The 23,976-nt window shown below is 49.4% G+C and overlaps 1 protein-coding gene across 1 annotated transcript in view; it reads right to left on the bottom strand.

Annotated features, from left to right (window-relative positions):
• SORBS1 (sorbin and SH3 domain containing 1) overlaps positions 1-23,976 on the bottom strand; it is a 224,912-nt gene that overhangs the window by 15,053 nt on the left and 185,883 nt on the right. Inside the window, exons 19-27 of the mRNA XM_040992413.1 lie at positions 22,896-23,068; positions 20,921-22,378; positions 20,160-20,245; positions 16,605-16,772; positions 12,710-12,756; positions 9,339-9,453; positions 9,117-9,242; positions 7,538-7,732; positions 5,534-6,307 (exon numbers count right to left, since the gene is read on the bottom strand). Of these exons, the coding sequence (XP_040848347.1) occupies positions 5,534-6,307; positions 7,538-7,732; positions 9,117-9,242; positions 9,339-9,453; positions 12,710-12,756; positions 16,605-16,772; positions 20,160-20,245; positions 20,921-22,378; positions 22,896-23,068 (3,142 nt within the window). The remainder of the gene's footprint in view (positions 1-5,533; positions 6,308-7,537; positions 7,733-9,116; positions 9,243-9,338; positions 9,454-12,709; positions 12,757-16,604; positions 16,773-20,159; positions 20,246-20,920; positions 22,379-22,895; positions 23,069-23,976) is intronic.

Here is a 23,976-nt window from a genome sequence, read left to right as displayed (position 1 = left end):
TTTAGAATACAAAGCTTTGACCTCAGGTAGGGGAAGAAGTAAGAGAAACACCCATTTTCTAAATTTTTGATTTCCGTACCCCAAAAAGGCCTGATCCTCACACCTACTGCTCTATTTCACTGCTCTCAGACGGAACAGGGTAAGGAGGATGGAGCATCACACAGCAGGCACTTATTGCATGCCCTGTGCAAGGCAAGGTCACCTACACTGTACCCAGGTTGATCTTCCTAACTCAAGAAGGCAGTGATCATGTCTTACATATGAGAAAACGCAGACCTGGCCATGTCTGAGCACGGACCGGGAAGCCAGGATCCAAACATGAGCCCTTCTGACTCCCAGGTAGGTGTACTACCCCACGCCCTGCTCATCCAGGCACTAGGCTGCCTGGAGAGGGGTGCTGCTCAGAGCTCACCTCAGCGCTTGCAGGGCTCCACGGCTGGCGCTGAGGTTCTCACTGGCACATATGACTTGCCCTGCACATATCTCAGCTTTGGGTCTTCAGTCTTTGAGAGGATGCTTGCTGGCTAGCCATTTAACAACTGTAGCCAAACTCTCGCCCCATTCCAGAAACTGGTCACCACCCTCTGCGTTTGTTTAGTAGAGATTTTCCTTCGGAGTGAGTCAGAGGGAAATGGTTCCCTTGACTGAACATCCTAACGCTTTTAATTTCCCCTTAGTCCACGCTTATTTCTATTTCTGATTTCCAGCTTCAAAGCAGTCCCTCTGCCTTTGTGCTGGTCTTTCTGGAAACTCGTCTGAGTGCTCCCATCTCTGCTGGAGCAGCCCCCTCTAGGTCATGCCATTTGTTCTGTGCCTTCTACATGGACAGGGAGCCAACCAACTCACACCAAGGCTTTTACTTCACAATTCCTGCCCTCAGCTTTTACTCATGGGTCTCCTTCCTTTCAGGAACCAAATCATCACCCATCAGAAACCCATCTTCTCATCTCACCGCAAGCTTTGACAACGAGGGGACCTTAACCAGGGCAACCAGGGAGCAATCAGGTGGCAGTGGCTATGATCCTCCAGAAGTATTTACAAAACTCTGTGTGTGTGAGCCTCCCCCAATTAAAGGTGTCCTCTGGTCTCAGCAACTCAAAAATTCTGTGATCCAGAAAAAGTTATGAGTCCCTGGGACAGATTCTTATTAACCCAGAAATTCTGTAAGATTCTCTCATACTCTGAACAAAGCCAGAAAATCAAACCTGGGTGCCTTTGGTCTTCTCTTTTTGTCTAGGGGAAACTTGGGGACTATTTGACGATGCTGATAAAGGAGGCCTGCAATATGGTCCTCCCTGTCACTTGGTGGATTGTAATAAATCTTATTGGCCAAAGTTAACACCCAACAAAATCTAAGAGTGTGGATATTAATTCTGAACTCTTGAGTGTTTTCTAAGTGTCTGTGTTCAGTTATTCAAGTTATCCCTCAAAAACACAGCAAAGTCTTCCATCTTTCTGTTAGGTTGTAGACCTACCAACAAACTACATATCCCTTCCTCATTTCAACTGCAATTCACCCAGGATTTTATCTCATTATGGAATATCAAAGCCTTCTGAAAAACGTCTCTTGTCTAAAGGTTTGTTTATGAACAGGAAGCTGCCGGGAAAGAGAAGTGACTCACCCAAAGACACACATGTTGCAGGCTAATGGCAGGGCCAGAGCTAGAACACAGGGACACTGGCTTTCAATACCCCATCCTTGCTCTGAACCCCACCCTGATTTCCTCTGCAGACACTGGGCTCTTTACTTAGCTCCTGCTACTGGTCAGAGAAAACACATATTTGAAATGCCAAGCAACCCAACCCAATGTGAAACCAGTTTAGGAATGAAAAGTTAGGTAAATTTTACAGGGAGCATTCAGATGACTATAGAAATGGGGCAGGTGGGTAACTAAGGGAAGGCAAGCAGCCAAGCAGCACACTGTGTGTGGGAGGAAGACAGTTTGACTGATGGCTAGGAGGTGGTACTGAGCATCACTTCAGGTGATGACCTCTGGTCTCGGCTCCCTTTCCAGATTCTCCTACCTGTGGATACCTGAAGCCTCACCCAATCCAGAAACACACCACTCTCCACACATAGTTCTCGGTTCATAAGCCTTTGCCCCAGCCATCTGTCTTAAGTCACATTCTCTTGCTGTGTGCCTGCTGGAAATCTCCTTACTAGTTAAGGCCCAGTTCACATGCTACATGTTCTCACGGAGTCCTTCCAGACAGCCACTTTCTGCTTCTCACTGCTTACTGCTTGTCCTTGCAGACTTTCAGAGAGGACTGCTCGTGACTCTTTCCCTGCCTGCATAATTATTATCTGTGAGTATGTCTTGCTCCCTCAAGTGGAGACCCTTTCTTTTTTGTCTATTCTTTAATTCAATACATATTTACTACCTATCAGGTGGCACAGTCTCGAACGTTGGGTGCTAACACTTGAATGAGGGCACAGAAAAGCAAAGAGCAAACATGAGGAAGCTAAGGAATGGTTGCATAGATCAGGTACAGGAGCCAGGAGAGCACAGAATCAGAGCTCTTGGTCCAGTCCTGCAAGGGTAGGGAAGAACAGCAGGAGAAGTTCCTGGAAGTCTCAATGGAGATGTGAAGGAAAGGTAGGTAGGGACTAGCCAAGCAAACGGGAAGCTTTGGAAGATGAGGCCCACGTGATACCTCAATGGCCAGACGCCATAGAGCCTTCTAAGCCTATGCAGGAGGAGAGACTTTCTCCTGAAACCACAGGGAAGCCCAGGATAATGGGTATCCTCCTCTATCACTGCATTCAGCACAGTGCCTGGAATATTCTAGATACCCAGAAGAGAGTAAATAACCCTAACATTGCAGAATGCCTTCAGTTAACACTCTCAGGCAAACTTCCCCGCTTACTGCCTAGATCTCTAAAGCCTCCAAAAAAATTGCTCTTTGGAATCAGCTCTTTGGTTCCACAGGAACAATGGTTGTTAATTTTCTTGGTATTCAAATTGTTCTGGAAAGCATTTAGCCAGGTAAGTGACTCAGCTTAAGGTCTTGTGGTTCCAATGGGGTTGCTGGAGGGCAGCTGTTACACATCAGGTCCTCTCTGGATAGTCACAGTGTGTCAAGCAAAGGGCCCAAGAGGCAGGGCCCCCTTCTGAAAGACCTGAGTTCCCACAGGATGGGAAGTGGAGGTGACTAAGAGGGAGGTGTGTGAACAGCAGCCCTCCCCCGCGCAAGCCCAGGAACCTCAGCAAGGGGGCTGGTGCCAAGAGAGCAGGAGGAAGGAAAGGGACTAGAAGTGGTGATGTGTAAAGTCTGCAGGCCCTCGCATGGCCTCCCAGTCAACACAATCGCCAGCGCTGCCAGCCCCCACCAGGAAGCAGGAAGCATGTACCCCTAACCTCATCGGGAGTGCTGGCAGCACTGTGCGCACTTCCCGTACGCTCCGGATCCTGGAATCGGGCCTTGCCAATGACTCACCACTGGCAAGGAGGAGGTGTTCAGGCACCTGGGGCTGACTTAGAACATCAATGGAACTATTTCTGTGTCAGAGACACTGCATTCTTTCCCACCAGTCACTTAACCATTGCTCCCAACAAACTATCTCCCACCACACACACACCTCCTTCTTCCCAGAACCGGCATTCCAGGGGCTCTTGTTCTGGGCCAGGTATAGACTCTGGTGTGGCTGCCTCCCCGCAGCCCAACATGAGGGGACAGGCAACAATCTGCAGTGACAGCAGTAAGAGGCCCTCACTGCTCAGAGCCTGGCTACACGTCAAGTACCCCACTTCAATGGATCTCCTTGGTGAGTCCTTACACTGCCCTGTCAGGGACCACTGTTTTCACTCTGCATTCAAGGAAACCATGGCTCAGGGAGGGTAAGCAGCTTGCTAGGGACAGGATATATCTGATTTCTTATCCCACACTGTGCCTGTCCTGGGGTCTCAATCTCCTGATAGGCTGGCCTGTTGGCCATGTGCATTGGTGTGAGCTGGAGTCTGCTCTGTGGCTTCTCAGGCATCTGTGCACGTGTGGCTTCTGAGTTTACTTCCATGACTGCCCTGGGGACACTTACTGTGCCTGCCAGCCTTACCACACAGGCTCTGCACCCTGCCCAGAGACTGGTTTCTGCAGGTCTGACATCAGTAGCCACAGATGGAATGAAAGAAGCCTGCAGGTTTGAGGCGCGGGAACAGTTTACTATTATAAACAGCATGCTCAATAGACACTTAGTGAATGGTCTGCAGACAACTTCAGGAAGTCTAACTAGGTCTAAAGAAGTTCTAGAACATTCTCTATTCTCTAGCAGTTCGAGATCATGCAAGATGGTGTCTTTAGAGCGTCCCTCTGCAAAGTACTGCCCATATTCCTAGCTCTTGTGCTCAGCACTCTACACACATTATAAGGAATCTTCTCAATCACACTTATGAGGTAGCTATTCTCATTTCTATTTTATGGTGAAGAAATTGACCAGAAAAGCTAAGTAGTTTCCAAATGGAGCTGGCATTCAGACTTGATTATGTTGGAGAAGAGTTCTTACGTTTTTGACTTACAGAGTAGTACACAGCAGAGCCAAAATCAGAACCATGACCTATAGAGTTACCAAGTTCAATCCTTGTAAAAGTTTTAAAATTTCAAAACACCCTATGGTGAGGAGGGGTTTGGGCCTAGTGGTTATGATCCCACTAAGGACCCCAGATCCCTAGATTCATGCCCTGGTCTCAATTTCAGCTTCTGGTTACAGTGTGCTCCAGGAGGTAGCAGGTAGCGGCTCAAGTGGTTGGGTCCCTGGTAACTTTATAAAGACCTAGAAAGGGTCCCCAACTCCTGACTTTGGTTTGGTCCAACTGTTGAATTAATCAGTCAATGAAAGAGCTGTCTCTGCCTTTCAAATAAATAGAACAAAAATTTCTTTAAAAAAATCAGAGACCTTCCTTATTAGCAGTCTTGCTCCCAAACCCTAAAATTTCTGTAGCTGGACGCAGAGAGAAGACAGGGGCAGTCACCCAGAAATCCAGTAGTCACACAGGACAACTCCAGGCCCGTTGGGGCTCCAGGAAGCCTAGCATGCTCCCCAGTCAACATCTTGCTTGCCATGAGCCAGGGCTCCAAGCTCCCACACAGACACGAGACAGGACGGAGAGCTGACAAAACTGAGCACTAGCAGAGCGCCACAGGTTATGCAAACAGTGCAGCTCACAAGAAAACCACAGCATGCCACACTAAAGCCTGGTGCTCTCAGCTCGGTTAGTCATAGCAGACCCAGCCGCAGGGAGACTTGTCCTCTCATGGGCTTCTGCAGCAGGCCACAAGGCACTCACAGTGGAGTTCACTCCTGCAACACCTCCAGAAGCCAGAACACCACCCGCCCTTTCCTTTAACTGTCCCCAACCCTATGCCTCAATAGATTCACCCTCTATCCCTTCTGGGACCATCTTTCTGCTCCCAAAGCAAGCAAACAGGTCCCACAGACATCCACTTGGCCTCGGCAGGGGGACCACGGTAGGGAGCCCTCTGGCCTACCGGGCCAAGTGAGATGCCAAGGACACATATGGGCATGCTGCAGGCCTACCTGGCTCACAGCACGCTGAGCGGCTCTCCTCCCAGCCTGCTGGCCACCTCTATGCAGCTCTGGCTGCCCAGCCTCCCCTACTGGAAGAGGGCTGTCCAGAGGCTTCCTGGGCCGGCTCTCCTCAGGGAGGTGGAGATCGGGGAGTCTCTGTTCAGCACTCAGGCACCTGACCACGTCTGAAGGCTTCAAGCAGCTCTTCTTAGAGATGGCGAGTCCACCAGGGTATCTCTCCCCCGCCTCCCTCTCTGCTTTCCTCTCATAGTGGCCATTCTCTTCTCGCCATGGTTGCCTCTTGCTCTGGCTGTTAAATGCATCGCTAAGCTCCGAGATGACCCTATCAGAGCTCCCAAGCAGCGACTGAGAGAAGCTATCTTGGCGGGTGCCAGGAGGCTCCATGTGAACTCCACTGTCTCCATTGATGTGAAGTGGGGCCCGGGCACTGGATGCCAGGGAATAGGCCTTGTCAGGGGGTGGCAGAGCCAGCGGGGAGACCGTGGAGCGTGTAGTAGAGCCATCTGACCAGCTTGAATGGGGGAGGCTGAGAGCCAGGGAGGGACGAGCCCTGGCTGACAAGGTCAGGTGGTCAGGGTAATAGACAGAAGCCTCAGGCAGAGGTGGCAAGGGTGGGGTCAGCGCCAGAGAACGTCTGCCTGGGACCCCTACAGTCAGCGAGATCCACTCCGAGGTGATGGCGTGCATCTCAGGGGACAGAGCTCGGCGGGAGTGGGGCAGAGATGAGGGGGCTGGCAGGATGAGCTTGCTGTGACTAGGAAACTTAAAAGGAGAGAGACAAACACGAGAAAGAAGTAAAAGGTACAAGGGTCAGCATAAAGGGGAAGGAAAGGAAATACAAGTCACCAGGGCACCTAAGGAAAAGAGTGAAATACAAAGAACATCGGACACACTGGTGTCCCAGAGAGGAAGTTATCAGGCCAGGGCTGGAGAATGAGTGTGCAAGTGTACACACACATGTGAGGGAGGGAAGGAGCAAGGGACATGAAGGGACAGAGGTTTCTATCACAGCTGTCGCTGTCCTGCATGGTGCTGGCCCACTCTGCAGAATCAAAGGGACAGGCAAGGGCCCACCTGCTACCAGAACCCAGGAAAAATGGCCCACCACTGCCTGGCCCTTCCGTGGCTCAGGATGGTCTTCCAGAGAGGGAGGAGGAGAGGAGCAGCCATTTTGCTACAGCTGAGTGCAGTCTCTAGCTTAGAGTTCTCCTGAATACCCTGCTCCAACCCCACACTCTTGTCTGGGAGATGACAGGACATGGATCTCCCTGTGTAGGAAGCCCAGGCCAGCTGCCTGATGCAGTCTATTGGGGTCAATGATGAGCAGCTGGAAGATTAGGAAGTGATTTGAGGATGAGAGAGAAGAGGGGAGGAGTCCAGGTCACCCTGGGTCCCCACATCCTGTACCTGTTACCTGGTTTCTCTCCAATAGCTTTTCTAGCACAGTGGCTAGCATATGTCACAGGGGTCAACAACCCACATGCCTTTCCCGAATCCAACATTCTAACTGCAAACATGGATATGGGTTTGGAATAACTCCTATTTCCAAATAAGTCCAGTAAGGCAAACCTATCATGCCCCACACCTACTTCCTATCAGCCCAGTATAAACCAAGATGCTGCAAGCTCATTTTCTAACGTGGTTCTGGTGAATGTTTGTAAAAACACTTTAGATCAAGTCTACAGAGCTAAGGATGAGAACCTTTGTCTTGTGCAAGCCAATCTTGGCCAACATGAGAGAACTACCCTGAGCCACAGGATGCACCACACCACTAGCTTCAACCAAGGGGGACTACCTTCTCCCCAGAGAATCCCTTTAAACACTTTCCATTTCTTCCACCTGGCAAAATGCCATTGGGGTGTCTGAAAACCACCACCTGTGTGCAGTCCACACTGCTGCAGATACTTCTCCAGCATGATGCCGAAGAACCACCCCAGAAGAGCCATGGGCGACTATATTACTGAGCGTGAAAACATCAAGCAGCTTAGGTACCTGTGGGCTTGCAGTGGCACTGCGACTTGGGGAGGAGGAGTAAGGCAGGTCAATGTAATCCACGGGGGTTTTCACCAGCGGTCGTTTGATCACATCCACGTACGTGATGGGGAAGATGCCCTGTCGGGACGTCCCAGGGATCCTCCCTTCATACCAGTTCTCATCCACCTGTCGAAGCAGTGTGATCCTCTCGCCCTGCAAGACACAGCAAGGCAATGGTCCTTGTCCCTCCAACCTCGGCACATAGGGCACCCCAGCCTGCACTTGACACAGCCCTTTCCTGTGCAATCCACTGCACTGAGTCTCAGGAGAGACTCCCCTGCTGGATCTGGCAGGAATTCACATTGCTGAGCAAGGGCTGCCTGGATGCCGTGGAGTTCAGCTTGGTCTCGAAATATTTTCATAAAGAAAATGAGACTCCTGCCTCTTATCCTGGAAGGCACAAGTAGCCCTTGTTGACCCATTTAAAGCAAAACAGGCAACTCTTCATATCCTGTGCCATGGCAGAGGCCATCAGAGGCTAGCTTCCACCTCCCTTTTTGTAATTTTATTTTTCATGCTCTGTAACAGAAAAATTAGAGCGCAAACATGAAGCAGAAAGCAATCATCGCTCGGTGTGCAGTCCCTCAGGGGTAGCCCCTGTAAGTATTTGGACACAAGTAGTTTCTGGATTGAATCCCATTCATGTGGCTTAGATTTGTGTATGTGTCTCTTTTCCTTATGTCTGTTTTCCACTTAACACCACTGAGTGAAGCTCCTTCTTTAATAAGGATCATGACTGCACATTCTGAATACAGCTGCACTGCTTGATCGACACTGGACACTGGTGTAATGATTTAATGAGTGACCTTCCTGCTATGGGGCCATCAGGCTGCATCCAGCAATCCTCATCTGTTTGAGGGGTATAAGTGCTTGAAGTGCACATGTTCCCTTCCCTGAACCCCTGACAAAATCAGCTCCTCCAGAAACTGCTGACAGGTAAAAACAAGAGTTCCTGTGCTTGGTGTAACTATGTTCGGAGAAACCCTGCTGAGCTGCCCCACACAGAAGCCACAGCAAGGACCCGGGCACCTCCGGCTCGCTGAGTGCCAACGGCTTCAGTTAACCCTCAGGAGCACCTTGGCACGGAGCCATCCTTCTTCATGTTTTAATGTGAGGAAGTTGTGGCTTGCAAGAGGTATTTAATGCCCCTACCTGCTCCAGAACTGATAACCCGTGACTTCTGGCTTCAAAGCTTTTGTAAACTTTTGCTATCAATGGACTTTTTTTTCCCCCCATGGGGCCACAACAATGCATGGTGAAACCATGGTGCTTATCACATCTGGAGGCGCTCAACATGAGGGCTGAGGATAATTTATAAAAGATGTCTAGGGCTCTGGAAATCCTGTATTTAATCACTGACCTCCATGAAAATCTGCCCTGTCGGGAGCCTAAGGTCTGTTTTCAAAATATCTTCCCCTGAAGAAAGACCATCCAAACATTCTTAGTGTGATGATGATTGGCAGACACCTCTTAAGGGGACAGACAGCACTGTGAACTGGCCACCACACAAAGGCAGGGCTCAGGGAGAGCCATTTACCTTTCTGAAAGACATTTCCACTTGTGTGTCACCATTAAAGTTAAACTTTGCAACAGCTTCCCCATATTCCAACACCTGCACTGGTGTCAACTTCTTCGGCTGAGCCTTCTCCGCAGGAGGAAGGAGCTGAGAAAGGAAGAAACAAAACACAAGTCCTGGGTCAATAAATGGCTTCTCAGTGACAGCCAGGCACCTCCTCAGACAGACAAGGAGCTGCAGTACCTCGATGTAGGTGCGTGGGAAGATGCCCACCCGGCCGTGGTGCTCCCCTTCGTACCAGTTCTGGTCGATCTGCTTATAAATGTAAACGATGTCCCCCTTTTGCAGAGGAAGCTCCCTGTTGACAGAAGGGTGCAGCATCTTAACAGAGGTGTCCACACACTTTGACACAGATACTTCCAGTGGGATTAAGCGCAGAAGAGGAGCCTCCGTTCTGGGAAGCGAGAGCCCCACTCTTCAGGAAATCTTCACACAGGGCACCTTTCAGCCCTTTGTTGGAGGAATGTCAGCATCCAAACCACCCAGAGATCTGATGAGTTTGTTGTGGTTTTCTCGATGTATTTTTTGATGACTGCTGTCTACCCCAGAATATTTACACAACACACAGCGATGTGCACCGCTTGTTAAGTGATGAAAAACGTGTCCTTCTGGAAGCCTTCACTCTCATCACAACCCTTTTCAAGGCCCTGGCCAGCCATGCCTTTGTCGTTCTAAACTGCCCTCAGACCAGGTGTGGTATGCTGACACCATCCTATCATGCCATCCATTTCGCCCTTGGTTCACCATCCACTTGGCCCTCCATCCATCATTATGCAGTTGGAAGGCTCTGAAATTAGGATTATCTAAAACTCAGTCCTACATAGCACATAGCTGTGAGACTGCGGGCAAGACCTCTGATTTCTCTAAGATGCAGTTTCTTCTCCTGAACACAGGCAATGAGAGCTGTTAGAGGACACAGCTACAGACTGCAAATATAACACAAAGCATAGAGCTTGTGACATAGTTAATAACCAGCAAATGAGAACCTCCTCCTCTCCCAACATGGAAAAGGGGTCTGAGAGAGAAAAACAGGTTTTCTTTCAAATACTCTGTGTGCCTTTTTGCCCCCCAACTCTTGAACATTCATTCCTAGGCCTGTCTTCATAATGATGCTAATATCTGACTAGGACTCCTTAAAAAGAAGGGACAAAAGACAAATTACAAACAAAGGAAAAACTTTAAAAGGACAAAACTTGTAAATGGAAATTCTCTCAAACAATATCACACACATGACCTGGATCTTTTCCATTTGTGTCCAACCAACAGCATGGGGAGAAAAGCCTCTGATGGTAATTTGGAAGGGCACACCCACCACTCGAGTGCCAGGAAGTTCCATGATGCATCAGGGACACTGGCTGAACAAAAGCCCCAGGTGGCCTGGCAGGGCCTCGCACTGGGAGAGGTATGCGAAGACTATGTGCATCTCTGAGCGACACAACATCTCTTACCACACTATTGCCAGAGTCCTCCTTGCATGTGCCCCGAGGTTCCCTCCTTGCTTCCAAGGCTGGGCACATGGATGGCGAGACCCTGCTGGAGCTCTGCAGGTTCCTCACTCTGCCTCCCTGAGGGTATGGCGCCTGGGGAGGTGGCTGGAAATTTGGATGCTCCCACTCATTCTAAGCAAGGGAGGAGGACAACTCACAAGAGAGGATTGTGCAGGGCCTGAAGTTGTGATCAACAGAGACGCCTGTTTGGGGATGCCACACAACTCCCCAAAAGGCCATGACCAGGTGTGTGGGCAAGAAGTTCCTGGTAACAACAGCATGAAATACCCCAGATTTGGTGTGGAAGAAGCGTGGCTCATTCTGAACGGTGAGCAAACTTTGGCCAGTCACACTCTTTTAGAGAATGTAAAGCCAAGGGACTGAAAAGCTTCAAAGACTCTCCACAGATCTGTTGTTGACTCTTCACCAAGCTTTCTTGATTTTTTTTTTTCCCTGAGGCAGCAGGCCACAATGACAACTATCAGTTAGGAAGAAGATGTCTGCTCTTCCACACCAGTGATCCTGCTAAATGGGGACAATTTCTGTGCATTTCAACTTTCTCTGGATGCTGTTTTTCTAAAGAATAAAAAATGTTTTCTTAGGCTTTCTAATGAAATCTAGAAAAATGCAATGCCCTCATTAGGCTATTCCATGAGTCTTAACACGGGTCTTTCCCAACTCAAACAGAAAAAGGACTCACTCCCCTAAACTGCAAACAAGTGTTTCTCCATCTGCTGGTCTCTCTCTGGTAAAACACAAAGAGGGGCGACAGATGTTGAGTGCAGAATGAGTCCCAGGCATTACGCTAGCTTCCCTGCAAGGGAGGCATTCTTAAGGCCATCTTACAGATGAAGAAAATTAAGGGTATAGGAGGTTGGTCATTTGATGACAGTCTCAGAGACAGTAAATGGCAAAACTGGGATTTGAACTCAGGACCTGCTGACTCTAAAAATCACAATCTCGGGATAGGCATTCAGGATAGGAGTTAAGATGTTGCTTGGAATGCTCATGTCAGAGTGCTTGGGTTCAAGTCTCAGTTCTGTTCCCAAATCAAGCTTCCAGCTAACGTGCACCCTGGGAAACAGAAGGTAATAGCTCAAGAAGCTGGTGTCCTGCCTCCTGGGTGGATCCTAGCTTGAGCTTGGCCCAGCCTAGGCTGATGCAGGCATTTGGGGAACAAACCAGGACAGGGGAGCCCCCATGTACTATCCCATCTGCTGGTCACTGTGTTTTCAGCTGCCAATGAAAACTCACAGCCTATTTTTGTCCATAATTAGATATAAAGTTATCAGACTCCTTTTGGAACTCAGTCTGCAGTAACATTCCCCAAATTGTGTTCCACAGAAAACAGAAACGTTTCCTGGCCACCTAAATTTAGACAGCACTGGATTGAATACATTAATTAGATTTCTTCCATCAAAGACTCCAGAGTCATGAATATGAATGGGAGGGATAGATATAACAGTTCCTCATTCCACAAACTCTCTTCTTGAGAAAAACCTTATAGGCTGGCACTCTGACAAATACTACTCTTCTTCCTGTGGGTTCCAGGAACCTTTGAGGCCTTAGGATACTGTACCAAAATCAGAAAGGTCATCTTCCTAAAAACACCTGCTTCTGGCTCCTTCCACAGAGTGGGTGGGTCAGATCCAGGTTCCACTTAATCAAGCACACTGAACCCATACAGGAGGAAGCAAAGTGGCACAGTGTACAAGAGCCCAGCCCGTGGTAGCCCAGGTGCTAGGCTACCTGGGTTTGAATCCAACTCCATCACTTGCCAGCTTAACAAGTTCTTCAACAACAGAGTCCCTAGGTTTCCTCATTTGCACTGTGGGGATAATAATCATACCACCGCACAGGGTTATAGTAAGGGCACAATGAGTTAACATACACAAACCTTTTTGAATGGTGCTTTATAGTAACCTCTATAAACTACTGGCATTTTTTTTCTTTTTTTGTTTTTGAGTCATTGCTGTTATTTCTCCAACTTTTTTTTTTTTCCGCAAGCAAATCACTATATTTCAAAGCAGCAGCTAAGAAAACCAAAAAGTGACTGGCAGCACTTACTTTAGCGTCTGAGCTTTAAAGTCAAATTTGGCTCTGGCAGGTCTCATCTAAACACAAGAAAAATCACAAGTTAGAATCATGATTCATATACAATGAAAAGGAATACATTTTCACAGATTTCTAGAAAGCAAAGCAGAAGAATTCGTTCTAACCAGTCAGTTCTGGGGCAAAATTCCAGTGTCTGATCTTAGCAGATGCTTGGTCAATGACATCATGCATGAGGACATGAGGACCTTCAGAAGAAGCACAGATTTGGGGAAGGCACAGTTAAAATGTCCCCAAACCAAAATCCTGGCTCCCTAAAACATGTCTACCACAGCCAGCCAGAAGTCCTAAGATGTTCCTTACCCACTGTCTTTTACTTCAGGGCCCATCTTCCATGTGTCTGGCTCAAATTTCAATCTGCAAGTAGATAGAACTCAATTCCACATATTTCCTATTGTGTGTGGGTCACCCAAAGGGCCAAAGTGGACACAGTGACCCTTGATTTCATCCGTGTGTTGAGCCTTCCATTCCTGTTGGGGGAGCCCTTTCCCTGCCCATGCTCAGGCCCAGAAGGCAGCCTCACCCACTCCTTTTCTTGCTCAAGTTTGTCATGGAGTACTAGGCCCTCCTTTTCCCTGAGCAGCTCTGACTGCTCAGATCTGCCTCTAGTTCCCACAAGCACAAAACTTCCTTTGACTTCACTTTCTCTTAGCCCTAATCTTCTGTCACATGGGAGCACAAATCACATTCCTTGAATTCTTCCTCCTATCACTTCCTTGCTTACATTGGCTGCAACTGTCCCTGGGATCCAATCTCCATTCCGGACAGGGGTCAAGGCCCCGAGCCCTTTCTCCACATCCTCATCTAAGTGCCATGGTCTCTGACACCCTTCCTGTTCAGTCACATAAACATGCTGGCCAACTCCCTTCTCTCTTAGGCTCCAGTTCTAGCAAGAAGTTCACCCTGACTTACGTTTATTTGCATATCTTCCTGCCTCACATTTTGGTTACTTAACCAACTTTTCAAAGGAAGGTTGGTGGGTGGTAGGGGAGGAGAATGAGCTGTTTCTGGTTGCTGGTGTGACTCTATCCCCCATCACGAGCTGCTCGATTGCTGTGACCTTTGGTCTAGAGAAACAGTGTGTTAAAGACAGAATGACACGTGTTTTTCTTAACAGGAGAGGCCGGGAGCAGTGGAACCTTGTAGGTGATTATGAAATGGAATTTAAAGGCTTTATCAAGTCCAGTTTTGAAACCAAATCCCTTGGTGATATGTCTCATGTCTCTTAGCTCCTCAAGGCAGAGTCGTATAGATCTGAGGAATCGTTTCTCAATGGGAATATTTATATTTCACATTTCCCTGCTATGTTTCCATCTATCTATGTCTACACAAGTACATATGAGAGCCCTAAATGACCAGCCTATACTAACACCACACCACTTCAATGCCTGCATCTGGTTGTACCCAAAGAGTATGACTTCACAGCTGCACATGAACAAGCAAACAGGTGGTAAATGGAAAGTTTATGAAAAGGCCAAACGTTCAAAGCTGCAAGGGCAAACATTTCACAGAGACTCCAAGAGAAAAACTGGAGGAAGAAGTAGGTCACCTCATGTGACCTCACTGCAGAGCTGTGATCATGGGCCTGGTACTGTAGTGTAGCCAAGAGGAGCTGCTGCCTGCAATACCTGTGTCCCATATCGGAGTGATGGTTTGAGTGCCTGCAGCTCTGCTTCTGATCTACCTCCTTGCTAATGTGTCTAGGAAAGCAGTGGAGTAGGGCCCAAGTGAATTGATGCAGCTCCTGGCTTTGGCCTGTCCAATTTGGCTGTTGTAACTATCTGGGACATTAAATCGATATATGCAAGATTTCTTTCTCTCTGCATCTCTCCCTCTCTGTTACTCTACTATTCAGAAGAATCTTATACTAAGATAGCACCACACTCGGACTTCGAATGGTAGCTGAATTCAAACCCATATTATCAAATTAATAAAGTTGTACAGGTATATAGTTCACTACTATCTGTAAATTGACTTGGACCAATACTAGGCAACAGCAGATTTTTTGTTTACTTCATGCATTACTCAAGGTTGAGAATAGTGATTCCACTGAGCTCTTGAGTTACACTCCATGTCAGTCATTGGTGACACAAGACGAGCAACAGCATCTCTCTGTCTCCCTAATTGGCTTCCAAGGCTAAACCCATTTTCCCTTTCTCTGGCTCTCACTGTAATGCGCTATTTAATGCAGGATGAACACAACTGTGTGGAGAGAAACACTTTTATTATCAATTCTGAAGAGCATGGTCTGGGTACTGCTTCTGTTGCCTACAGGGTCTCAGACAGGTTCAGCAGTCACCTGAGGTTCTGCTGAATGGGACATAACTACATGCACAGAGTATGGCGTGCCTGGGGCTTGCTGGGCTCTGCTTTCTCAAGCCCAGCAGCTGACTTCTGGAGTAGAGATTTTCAAACTATCAACTTCACCTGGAAACATATTAGAAATGCAAATTCTCAGGCCTCATCCCAGAAACTACAGATCAGACCTAGGTATCTGCAGCTGAGCAGCAAGCCTTCCAAGGGACCGTGATGCAGATTCACAACACCACTGCTCTAGAAGGGTGCCAAGGTTCATTAGGGAGGGGGCTTGCTTGCCTCTGCCCAGGCTGCACAGTCTTTTGTACACATCAGTAGGGTGCCTTTGTATACTCCCATCTTCTGTATCCCTCGTGAGCAGGTGGGCCTGTCAATAAGCAGATGACACAGAGACCCAGGGAACAGTTTTAGGCAGCAGTTAGAATGTTGAGCACCAAAGGACTATCCCTCTAGCAACACTCACTCACTCTTGCTTCTTCCCTGATGTACTTTGTTTTTCTTCTTCTCTTTTCCTTCTTTCATCTGCTTTCATTTTTTCCCTATCTCTTCTTCCCAGATACTCTATTTCTTACAAGAATGATGAGCAGCCAATGATGCCTACCAGTCTGAAGAAACACTAGTATTAATCTACTCTATGGGAAGCCTCTAAAACTCTAGGAGCTTTTCCATACCACTGTCTCCCCACATGGAGCCTCACACTTGGGGGATCAGGAGATCATCCCCAGCAGGGCCACACAGGGTTACAGAGCAAAAGCATAAATTCTTACGCAAGAGGCAGCATTTGGCCAGCACAAGGATTTCGACATGCTGACCTCAGTGCAGGGGCCCATGACCTGAAGGAAATCACTTCAAAAATCTGCTATTTGTTTCTTTTGCAACATTAGGCTTTCAAAAATCTAAGCTTAGAAACGTGAAAATTTGAGAACACAAATGAAGTGCTTCTCTGAGTGCTTGCCTCACCCTAAATGCAAAAATCTGCATGTTGCAACATTCCCCGGTGACGTGTTCCAGCATTCATTTGCGGCGCTTATCCCTGCACATGGGTGTTGTTCTCTGCAGTTTCAATAATGTCACTGAAAATGGGGGCCCGTGTATATGGTATGAAGTATTGTCAGCTGACTTCCATAATACGCTTCCTGGGTGACCTCTTCAGAGAATAATCTTAGAACTGCCCACCCTACAGCTACCATGGCACATGGACGAAGCGGAATGCACAGGCAACACAGTATCATGATAAAATGCAAGGTGAAGGAGGAGGACTGGACTCATGAAGGCAGCCGATGCTCTAGGGCATGCATTAGGGTGTGCGCCAGCAGCTCCCAGTTCCACAGCCACGCATGCTTGAACATACTGAGCACAGGACATGGCGGGCTCTTGTCCATTCAGCAGCCACCAAAGAGCCAAAGCAAGCCCAAAGGAAGCCAGCACAACGGGCACTGTCTGGAACACTAGGTTGGCTTATAGAGGGCAGTGCTGCAGGGAGGCAGATCATTGCTTTGGTTCAAAGCAGCAAACCGAGGTGACCAAAACAGACCTCTGACCCAGATTTCCGTTTTGCAGTATCGTCTATATTGAGGAGGTCCCCAAAGCGCTCGTTAGTGATAAACTGATGGTGTGTGGGGATGACGCCTGTGTGGCGGCGCGCTGCGATATCAGCCTCTTCTTGCTCGCGCTTAAGTCGTCGCTGGTCCGCTAAAAGTTTCTGCCATGGAATCGCATAAAATGGGCAGTGAATCATCTGGTTCAGGGTACAGGAGAACTGCTAACAAAAGCAACTCGGGAAGAAGGAGCGGGGTGAGCAGCTGGAGACTCTCAGGGTCAGGTGTCAGAGCGGCTTCGTGGCCACGGGGGCTAGCTTCTCTCGGCAACCACCCTCCCCACTCACTCTAGAGGCAGCAGCCAGCGCTGCTCAGGAAGAAACTGGGGAAAGCTGGACACAGGGAAGGATGATTCCGCATGGTCACAACAGCTAGCTGACGACCCGGGCTCAGCCCAAGCCTTTTGTCTGGTGATGGAGGTCAGGTGACCCAGAAGCACATCCAGGGTATTTCCCGAGCATGCTGGGCCAGCAGCAGGAGGCTGGAAGTGCTACCTTGACCTCACCTGCACATTCCCACTGCAGGACATGGGCAGGTGAGTCCTTTTGTTCCATTAAACCCACTATGGGCTTTTTACCCTCTGGAGTTGGCTATGAATATCAGGTCATTTTTTGTGCTGCTTCTGTTACTAATATGCTCTCCATATAACAAAGTTGCCTATTCTAAAGAACACGGCATTGCTTTTCCTAAACCAGCTCGCTCTTCCCTGTGAATGTAACATTTTAGGAGATCCTAGAATACTTACCAGTCTACCATGTGGCTGACACTGTGCCACAGCTGCTGTCCTACTGAGCTATGTGGCCTCTCAAAGAAATGAGGCTGAGCTTAACGGTGCAACAAAGAACATACATATAACAACTAGGAACAAAGAAACAGTGTTTCCTATACTATGAAAATAGTCATTTACAAGGCTTCTTAGGATGAACAATAATGGGGACTGTGTTGTGGCATAGCAAATTAACCTGCTGCCCACAATGCTGGCATCCCATATGGGCACCAATTCAAGTCCCAGCTGTTCCACTTCCTATTCAGTTTCCTGCTGATGTGCCTAGGAAAGCTACAGAAGTTGAGCCAACCACTTGAGCTTCCCATACCGATGGGGAGACCCAGATGAAGCTCCTAGCTCCTGGCTTCAGTTTGGCCCCGCCCCAGCTGATGTGGTCATTTAGGGAATGAGCCAGCATTTTGGAGGTTTCTCTGTCTTTCCTCCCACCTCTCTTTGTAACTTTGACTTTCAAATATATCATGAAAAATAATACTTAAGAAAAAAAGAAAGAAAAGATAAACAATGTTGCTTTTTAACAAATAGACTCATAGAACGGAATTCTAATGTTTCCAGGGTTCAACAAATTGTCGCAAAGATTAAATGAAGGAAGATGTAAGGAGGCTCCTTGCAAAGCACAGTGCCACATGAAGAGCACTGGCCTAGGATCGGAGCCCTGGCTTCCATCTGTGCTTCTGGTCTAAGTTTGGTTGCCAGGCAGCCCCAGGTGAACTATGACCACATGGTCCTTCCCTACATAAGAGCAGGTGTTCCCCTAGTAGATGAATACACTAGTATCATCAAGTGATAGGTTTATTTTAAAAGGTGCAGGACTGCATCCTGGCATGATGGCTGAATGGTTAAACCCTCAACTTGCAAGAGCCTGGATCCCACATGGCCTGAGAAAGCAGTAGAGGATGGCCCTGGGAACTCTGCACCCACATCACCCACATGGGAGATCAAAGAAGCTCCTGGCTTCTGATTGGCTCAGCTCTGGCCATTTGGGGAGTGAACCAGTAAGCAAATGGAAGATCTTTCTCTCTGTCTCTTTGTAAATCTGATCTGTCCTTCCAAAAAAAAAAAAAAAAAAGATTTAAGGTGCAGACTGACACCTGATCTGTTGGGAAGTATGCACCACTCCAGTGGGAAGGGGGAAGGACTTACATTTGCTGCTGCTACAAGTCCCTGCTCCAAATTCCAGCATCAGTGGAAGTGGACAGGGAAGGGAGCTAAGGCTCCAGACCTGTGCTTGGGTCTGACCTAGTAAAAGCCACCAGGCCCACAGTGTCGCCACAGGAGGCACAAACAGTGACTGAAAGGTCACACTGTTCAGGATCACCGGGACTGGGGTCACTCAGGAAAGAAGACACACATCTTCCGTGTGCAATTTACAGTATGTCTATGATAAAACCAAGCATGTAAGCCCCACATGGAGCAGGTGAGACTTCACCACTCAGTGTTGGTAAGACCACAGTGGAACTCAACTTCTCTCCACAAGAGCACCCAGATCTAGCCATGCGGCACTCTCAGATCCTGGGGACAGGAGACATTTAACTAAGAGCTACAGAAATGACTCTGCTTTTATTCACCAACTGGAGTTCTAGATCTTGTTATTACAAATAATTCTGTACATTCAACACTTTCTCTGGCTTCTCTCCCCAGACAGGTGCAGTGTCTTGTTGAACACCGGCTCGCTATCCCTGCACATGGGGCTGGGGGTTGGTCTAGGCATGTTTTATTTTCTATCTTCTCATCAACTGGAAGCAATGGCTATCAGCATCCAGGTCCCAAAGTCGACCACACCCAAAACTCTAAGGAGACTCCACCTCAACTCTGGAACCGCTCAGCACGATGGGACAAGATTTAAAAAAAAACCAACAGTGCTCGGACTTTTAAGAGACAGAGATGTGCACATAGAACAGCCTCCCACTGTGCCCTCTGTTCCCAGCTCTCAATAAACAGGCAACCTTGGATGTCTTCCATCCGTTTGACCCTATTCCTTGGGAAGTTGAAGCCCGGGGCACACCTTAGGAGAATGCTCTACTACAGCAGATACTTTTCCCTATTGGACTGCTAAGACCCAACTACTGACATCACCAGGTGAGCCGGCTCTTCCCCAGGCTCTGCCAGACCCAGCCCTGCAGGCTAGAACCTGGTGTCACTGCAGCAAACCCCATTCTGACATTCTCTACTGGGGTCTGCCCATGTTCATGGAGACACTGTCCTCCTGAGCTGCAGGCGACTTCTTCAGACTGTTCAATAGAAGGTAGCATGCTTGTTACCCTGTACTTCTCATAGTACTCTCTGCTTTTGCACTCTTACACAGTGCACCGTGCTCTGAGCTAGCAGAGGGGCAGACAACACAGGCAAGCACGTGGGAGGATTTCCCCAGGGTCCATCCCAGTGGGGGCAGCTGCAAAGAAGGACAAAGGCACAAAGTCCCAATTCCCTCTTAAAAGGCAGTGAGCAGAGTGCTGGGCGGCCTCTTGCTGTATCTCCCATGTAGTGGGAATGGCTGGACATGGCGCCTACAATCTCCTGCCTGTGAAGTCCTTGGATTCATTTTCCAGAAGATTGGATTCAGAGAAAATGTCAGAATCTACAGCACTTACAAAGTCACATGGGAAAACCGCAGTCTCTGCTGTCATGGCAGGAGCAGCTTGCGTCTTCTACACACACCCACAATGCCAGCCTCTCGCTCGCTCCTGGGCAGAGGTAGGGGACTCACCTCCTTGTCGTCGTGACGTCTGCGGATGAATTCCTCTGTGGATTCCAGGTAATCGGCTGGGATGAAGTGTCTTGGTGACTCCGAATCTTCAAAACAACAAAGGAAGAGTTAAATCAGGTCCAGAGGTGGCCGGGCACCAGGTGGGGAGAGGATCTAGCCTTTTCTCTATTATCAAGCTTTTACAATCAACGTTGATTAAGGCTCAGCAGTCAGTTCCGGAAGAAGAGAAACCAACCCATGCCCGCCCCTCTTGCTCCCTTGGACTGACTGTGAACTTGTTGAACAGTGAGAACTGATGAGAAGGCGAGAGGTGAGCAAGAGGTAGGCACTTTCTTGGCAGAGTGTCCCCCACCCCAAAGAGGCGTAAGTGCTCCTCTGGGGACACCCCCCATCCCCGACACACACACATACACACAGGCCACTGAGAGAGGCTGCCTCTCAAAAGCCCACAGGTGCCTCAAGGATGGGTGCAGGCAGCAGTGGGATCCGGGAGTTCAAATGAATACATTTCTCAAATGAGCTAAACGGCCAATTTTTCTTTCGCGACACGGTTTGGTGGTTAGTCTGAATGACATGGGGGCGCTGTTTTTGAAGGAGTGCAGCCACTATGAGCCATGATTAATTGCCAAGCAAAAACAAACGGAAAACAAATGACAGGTTGGAAAATGAGCACTGAGGGCACATGGAGGACCAGGGTGCAAACAGGCAGAGTGGGGGAGGATGAGAGGAGAGGCAACACTGTGAGACACGCAAAATGCCACCTCCACGCGCCGGCGCCCCTTCGCTTTGTGGGTTGTTGTTCCTGTCCAGGCCGTGGTCAGAGTACGGCATGGGATTCCCGTTACTAAAGGCCCCGGGGCCATCCTCGGGGGTCGCAGGTCTCTCCCCAGCAACGGGCTCTGAGCTGCAGCTCAGCCTGGCCATGGCGTGGCGGGAAGACAGGCGTGTGGGGACCAATGGCTTCCCTCCGGAGGGCGGCTGGTCCGGCTGGGGTTGACCAGGGAGGCCCAAGGAGGAGTCGCCAGGGTGAGGCTGTCTGGGGGAGTGCTGGAGGGGCTTTTTCAACCGGAAAGGGAGAGGGCTCATCAGATAGATGTTCCTGAGCAGGGTGCCCTTGTCCCCTTTGGACTCCAGGCGCCACTCGGGCTGCTTGGGAGCCTGCTGCTGCTCATGCTTGCGGATGGTAGTGAAGCGGGTGTAGGAGGCAGGGCATGTGCCCTTGCACTTGTTGAGGCGGTGTCTGGGGAGGTCTCCATGAACGCTGCCGCCACTGCCCTCTCTGCTGTCACTGGAGACATTGGAGCAGCGGTCGAGCTCATCAGAGCAGGTCGAGAGGGGCTCTGAAGGCACGAGGCCCCTAAAGCTCAAGCTGTGGTCCGCCATGTTGCTGCATGTAGGGGAGGCGTAAAGTCCACCAGTGGGCACCCCATCCACAGGCCTGAGACGGAGCTTGGTGGACTCAAGGAGGGACTCGGCCGAGCGAGCAGAGGTCAGGCCGCTCCGGGACAGCAGGGGTGTGGGGGACTTGCTCAGCCTGCCAGACCAGTCCAGGGATGGCATGGACCGGGATCGCTGGATCAGCTGCTCGAAAGCGGTGATTCTGGAGGAGACGGTGTGCTTGGGGATGTGTTCCGAGCCCTCCTGGCTGGAGCCCAGCTCGCCCCGGGACAGCATCAGGTTGCTCCGCTCAAAGTGGGAGGCCAGGTCTCTCACACTCGAGGACGAGACGGAACTCAGGGAAAGGCCCGCTCGGTTGATCTGGTGCATGTCGCGGTACAGCATGCTGAACTGCAGGCCGGCCTTCCTGGAGAGAGGGCAGGGCCTCCTGCAGCTGGTGCCGTACTCCTGCAGGCTCATGGTGCTGCCTGATCTGCTGTCGAATTCGGGCCGTGAGCGCATCAGCAGGTTCTCGATGCTCCCCCCAACTTGGAGCGGGAGACCTCTCCTGGAGTCACCCAGGGACCCTGAGACACAGAGGTTCTCGCAGCTTTGGGCCTTCTCTGAGGGCAGCAGCACTCTCTTCTGTTCTGCCAGAAGGGCACCGGGTGCAGACAGCCTGGGCTTGAACTTAGAAGGGAGGATTTCCGAAATGCAGGCTTTCGCAGCCGACAGGGGTTTCTTGTGCTTACACCCGGGACCTACAACACTGCTAGTGTGAAACGTTCGGCTATGAACTGAAGATGAAGAAATCATGTGAGCATTCCCACCTTTACGATCCACTGGTAAGCATGCAGAATAAAATAAACAGACCCATTAGGTTAAAGCCAGAAGCTGCTACCAAAGGAAAAAAATAATAATAAAAAGGAGAGGTGACATGCTCATTGGTTGTAAGGACTTTAAAAAAAAAATCCCCAGTTGATGTCTGGAAGCAAAATAATCTTGTGCTGCAAAGCAGGTGCAAGAGATGCAACGGAAAAAATGGCCACCTTGCTCGTTAGGAAAGGCTGAAGCTCAGCTAGTTCCTAAGAAAAGGGAATTAGAAAGAGGGAGGGAGAGAGAGAGAGAGAGAGATGCTTCAGCGAGAGCAAGGTCAGGAGTCAAGGGAAGGGAAACTATTAAAACCAGAAAGAAAAATGGCCGGTGAGAAAACTGGTCAGGGGACACAAGGGGCTCCAGGGCCTGGATGTGGATCTAAACAGGGTCAAGTTCACAGGTGCTGGAGACCACCGGCTGCTGGCACTCAGGTAACGGGTGCTGTGGGAGACAGAGGTCCGTGGGCTTCTCCCCGGTAACTACCTTTTGTGGAAGCCGAGCTGGATGGTCTCTTGAGCCCACTGAGGCCCTGGAGAGGGATGTCGCCACCTTCCAAGACGCTCTTATAAATCTGCCTCTCGTTCTCCAGGCTAGCGAGATCCCCCGGAACACCTTCTGCTTCCCTCTTCACTGCGTGCAAGTTGGAAGAATACACACTAGGAACAAGGAGGCAGGGAAGAGGAGACAGCACCATTAGTACTTTCCTAAACAGCATACTCATCGCTTCTAGGCATTTTGCTAAGATCAAATGTCTAAGCAGCATACTCCCTGAAGAGGAATGGAAGTCCATTTCTTGGCATCTAATCAGGCATTGCCTTTTTAACAGAGCCTCCTAATAGTCAGACTTACACAGACAAGACTAGCCCATGAAACCTTGCATGCAAACAGCAAGGGGCCCAGAGACAACTGCACTTGTGTTTTTTAAAAGTGATGGCAAAATCCTGCCTATGGAGGGAAGGGGACTGGAGGTGACATGGGGAAGCGTAGTGGGAGAGGACAGAGGGACAGAGAGGGGACCCATGGTTGCACACAAGGTGGAATAGTTAAGGAGAGAAGAGAAAGTCAGCACATATCCCTGTAGCATGTGGTCAGCCAGTGTCAGCTAATGTCAGCTACCTGAAGTCCACTACTAGAGCCACTCCTTCCCCCGGCCCAAAAGATTTTGAAAGGCAGAGAAGGGAGATGGGCAAAAAGAAACAGAGATCTTCTCCAGATGGTTGCAAAGGATGCAGAGATGGTTACAAAGCCTGGATCTCTATCTGGGCTACCTTTCGCTGCCTTCTCAGGGGCATTAGCAGAAAGCTGGATTGGAAGTAAAGCAGCTGGGATGTGAATAGGGGATGCTAGTGTTGTAAGTAGTGGTATAACGTGCTACTTTATTCTTCAGGAGCGCTTCGGCTGGAGAGTGTTCAACCCACAGGGGAAGGAGGAGAAGCGGCTGTCTTGGGTCTTCAGGAAAATCAGGGACCAAGCAAAATTGGTCTGTGTGCTGCTCTCATCAAAGCCAAGTCTCCCAGAGTTGGTGCTGGGAATTTCATGACATACGCTGTGTGTGTGAACTCTT

Source organism: Ochotona curzoniae, unplaced genomic scaffold (genome assembly GCF_017591425.1).
Source record: "Ochotona curzoniae isolate NIBS_2020 unplaced genomic scaffold, NIBS_Ocur_1.0 contig_66, whole genome shotgun sequence".
NCBI lineage: Eukaryota > Metazoa > Chordata > Mammalia > Lagomorpha > Ochotonidae > Ochotona > Ochotona curzoniae.
Note: the sequence above shows the minus strand (reverse complement) of the source record. Positions and strands in the feature narration are given on the sequence as shown.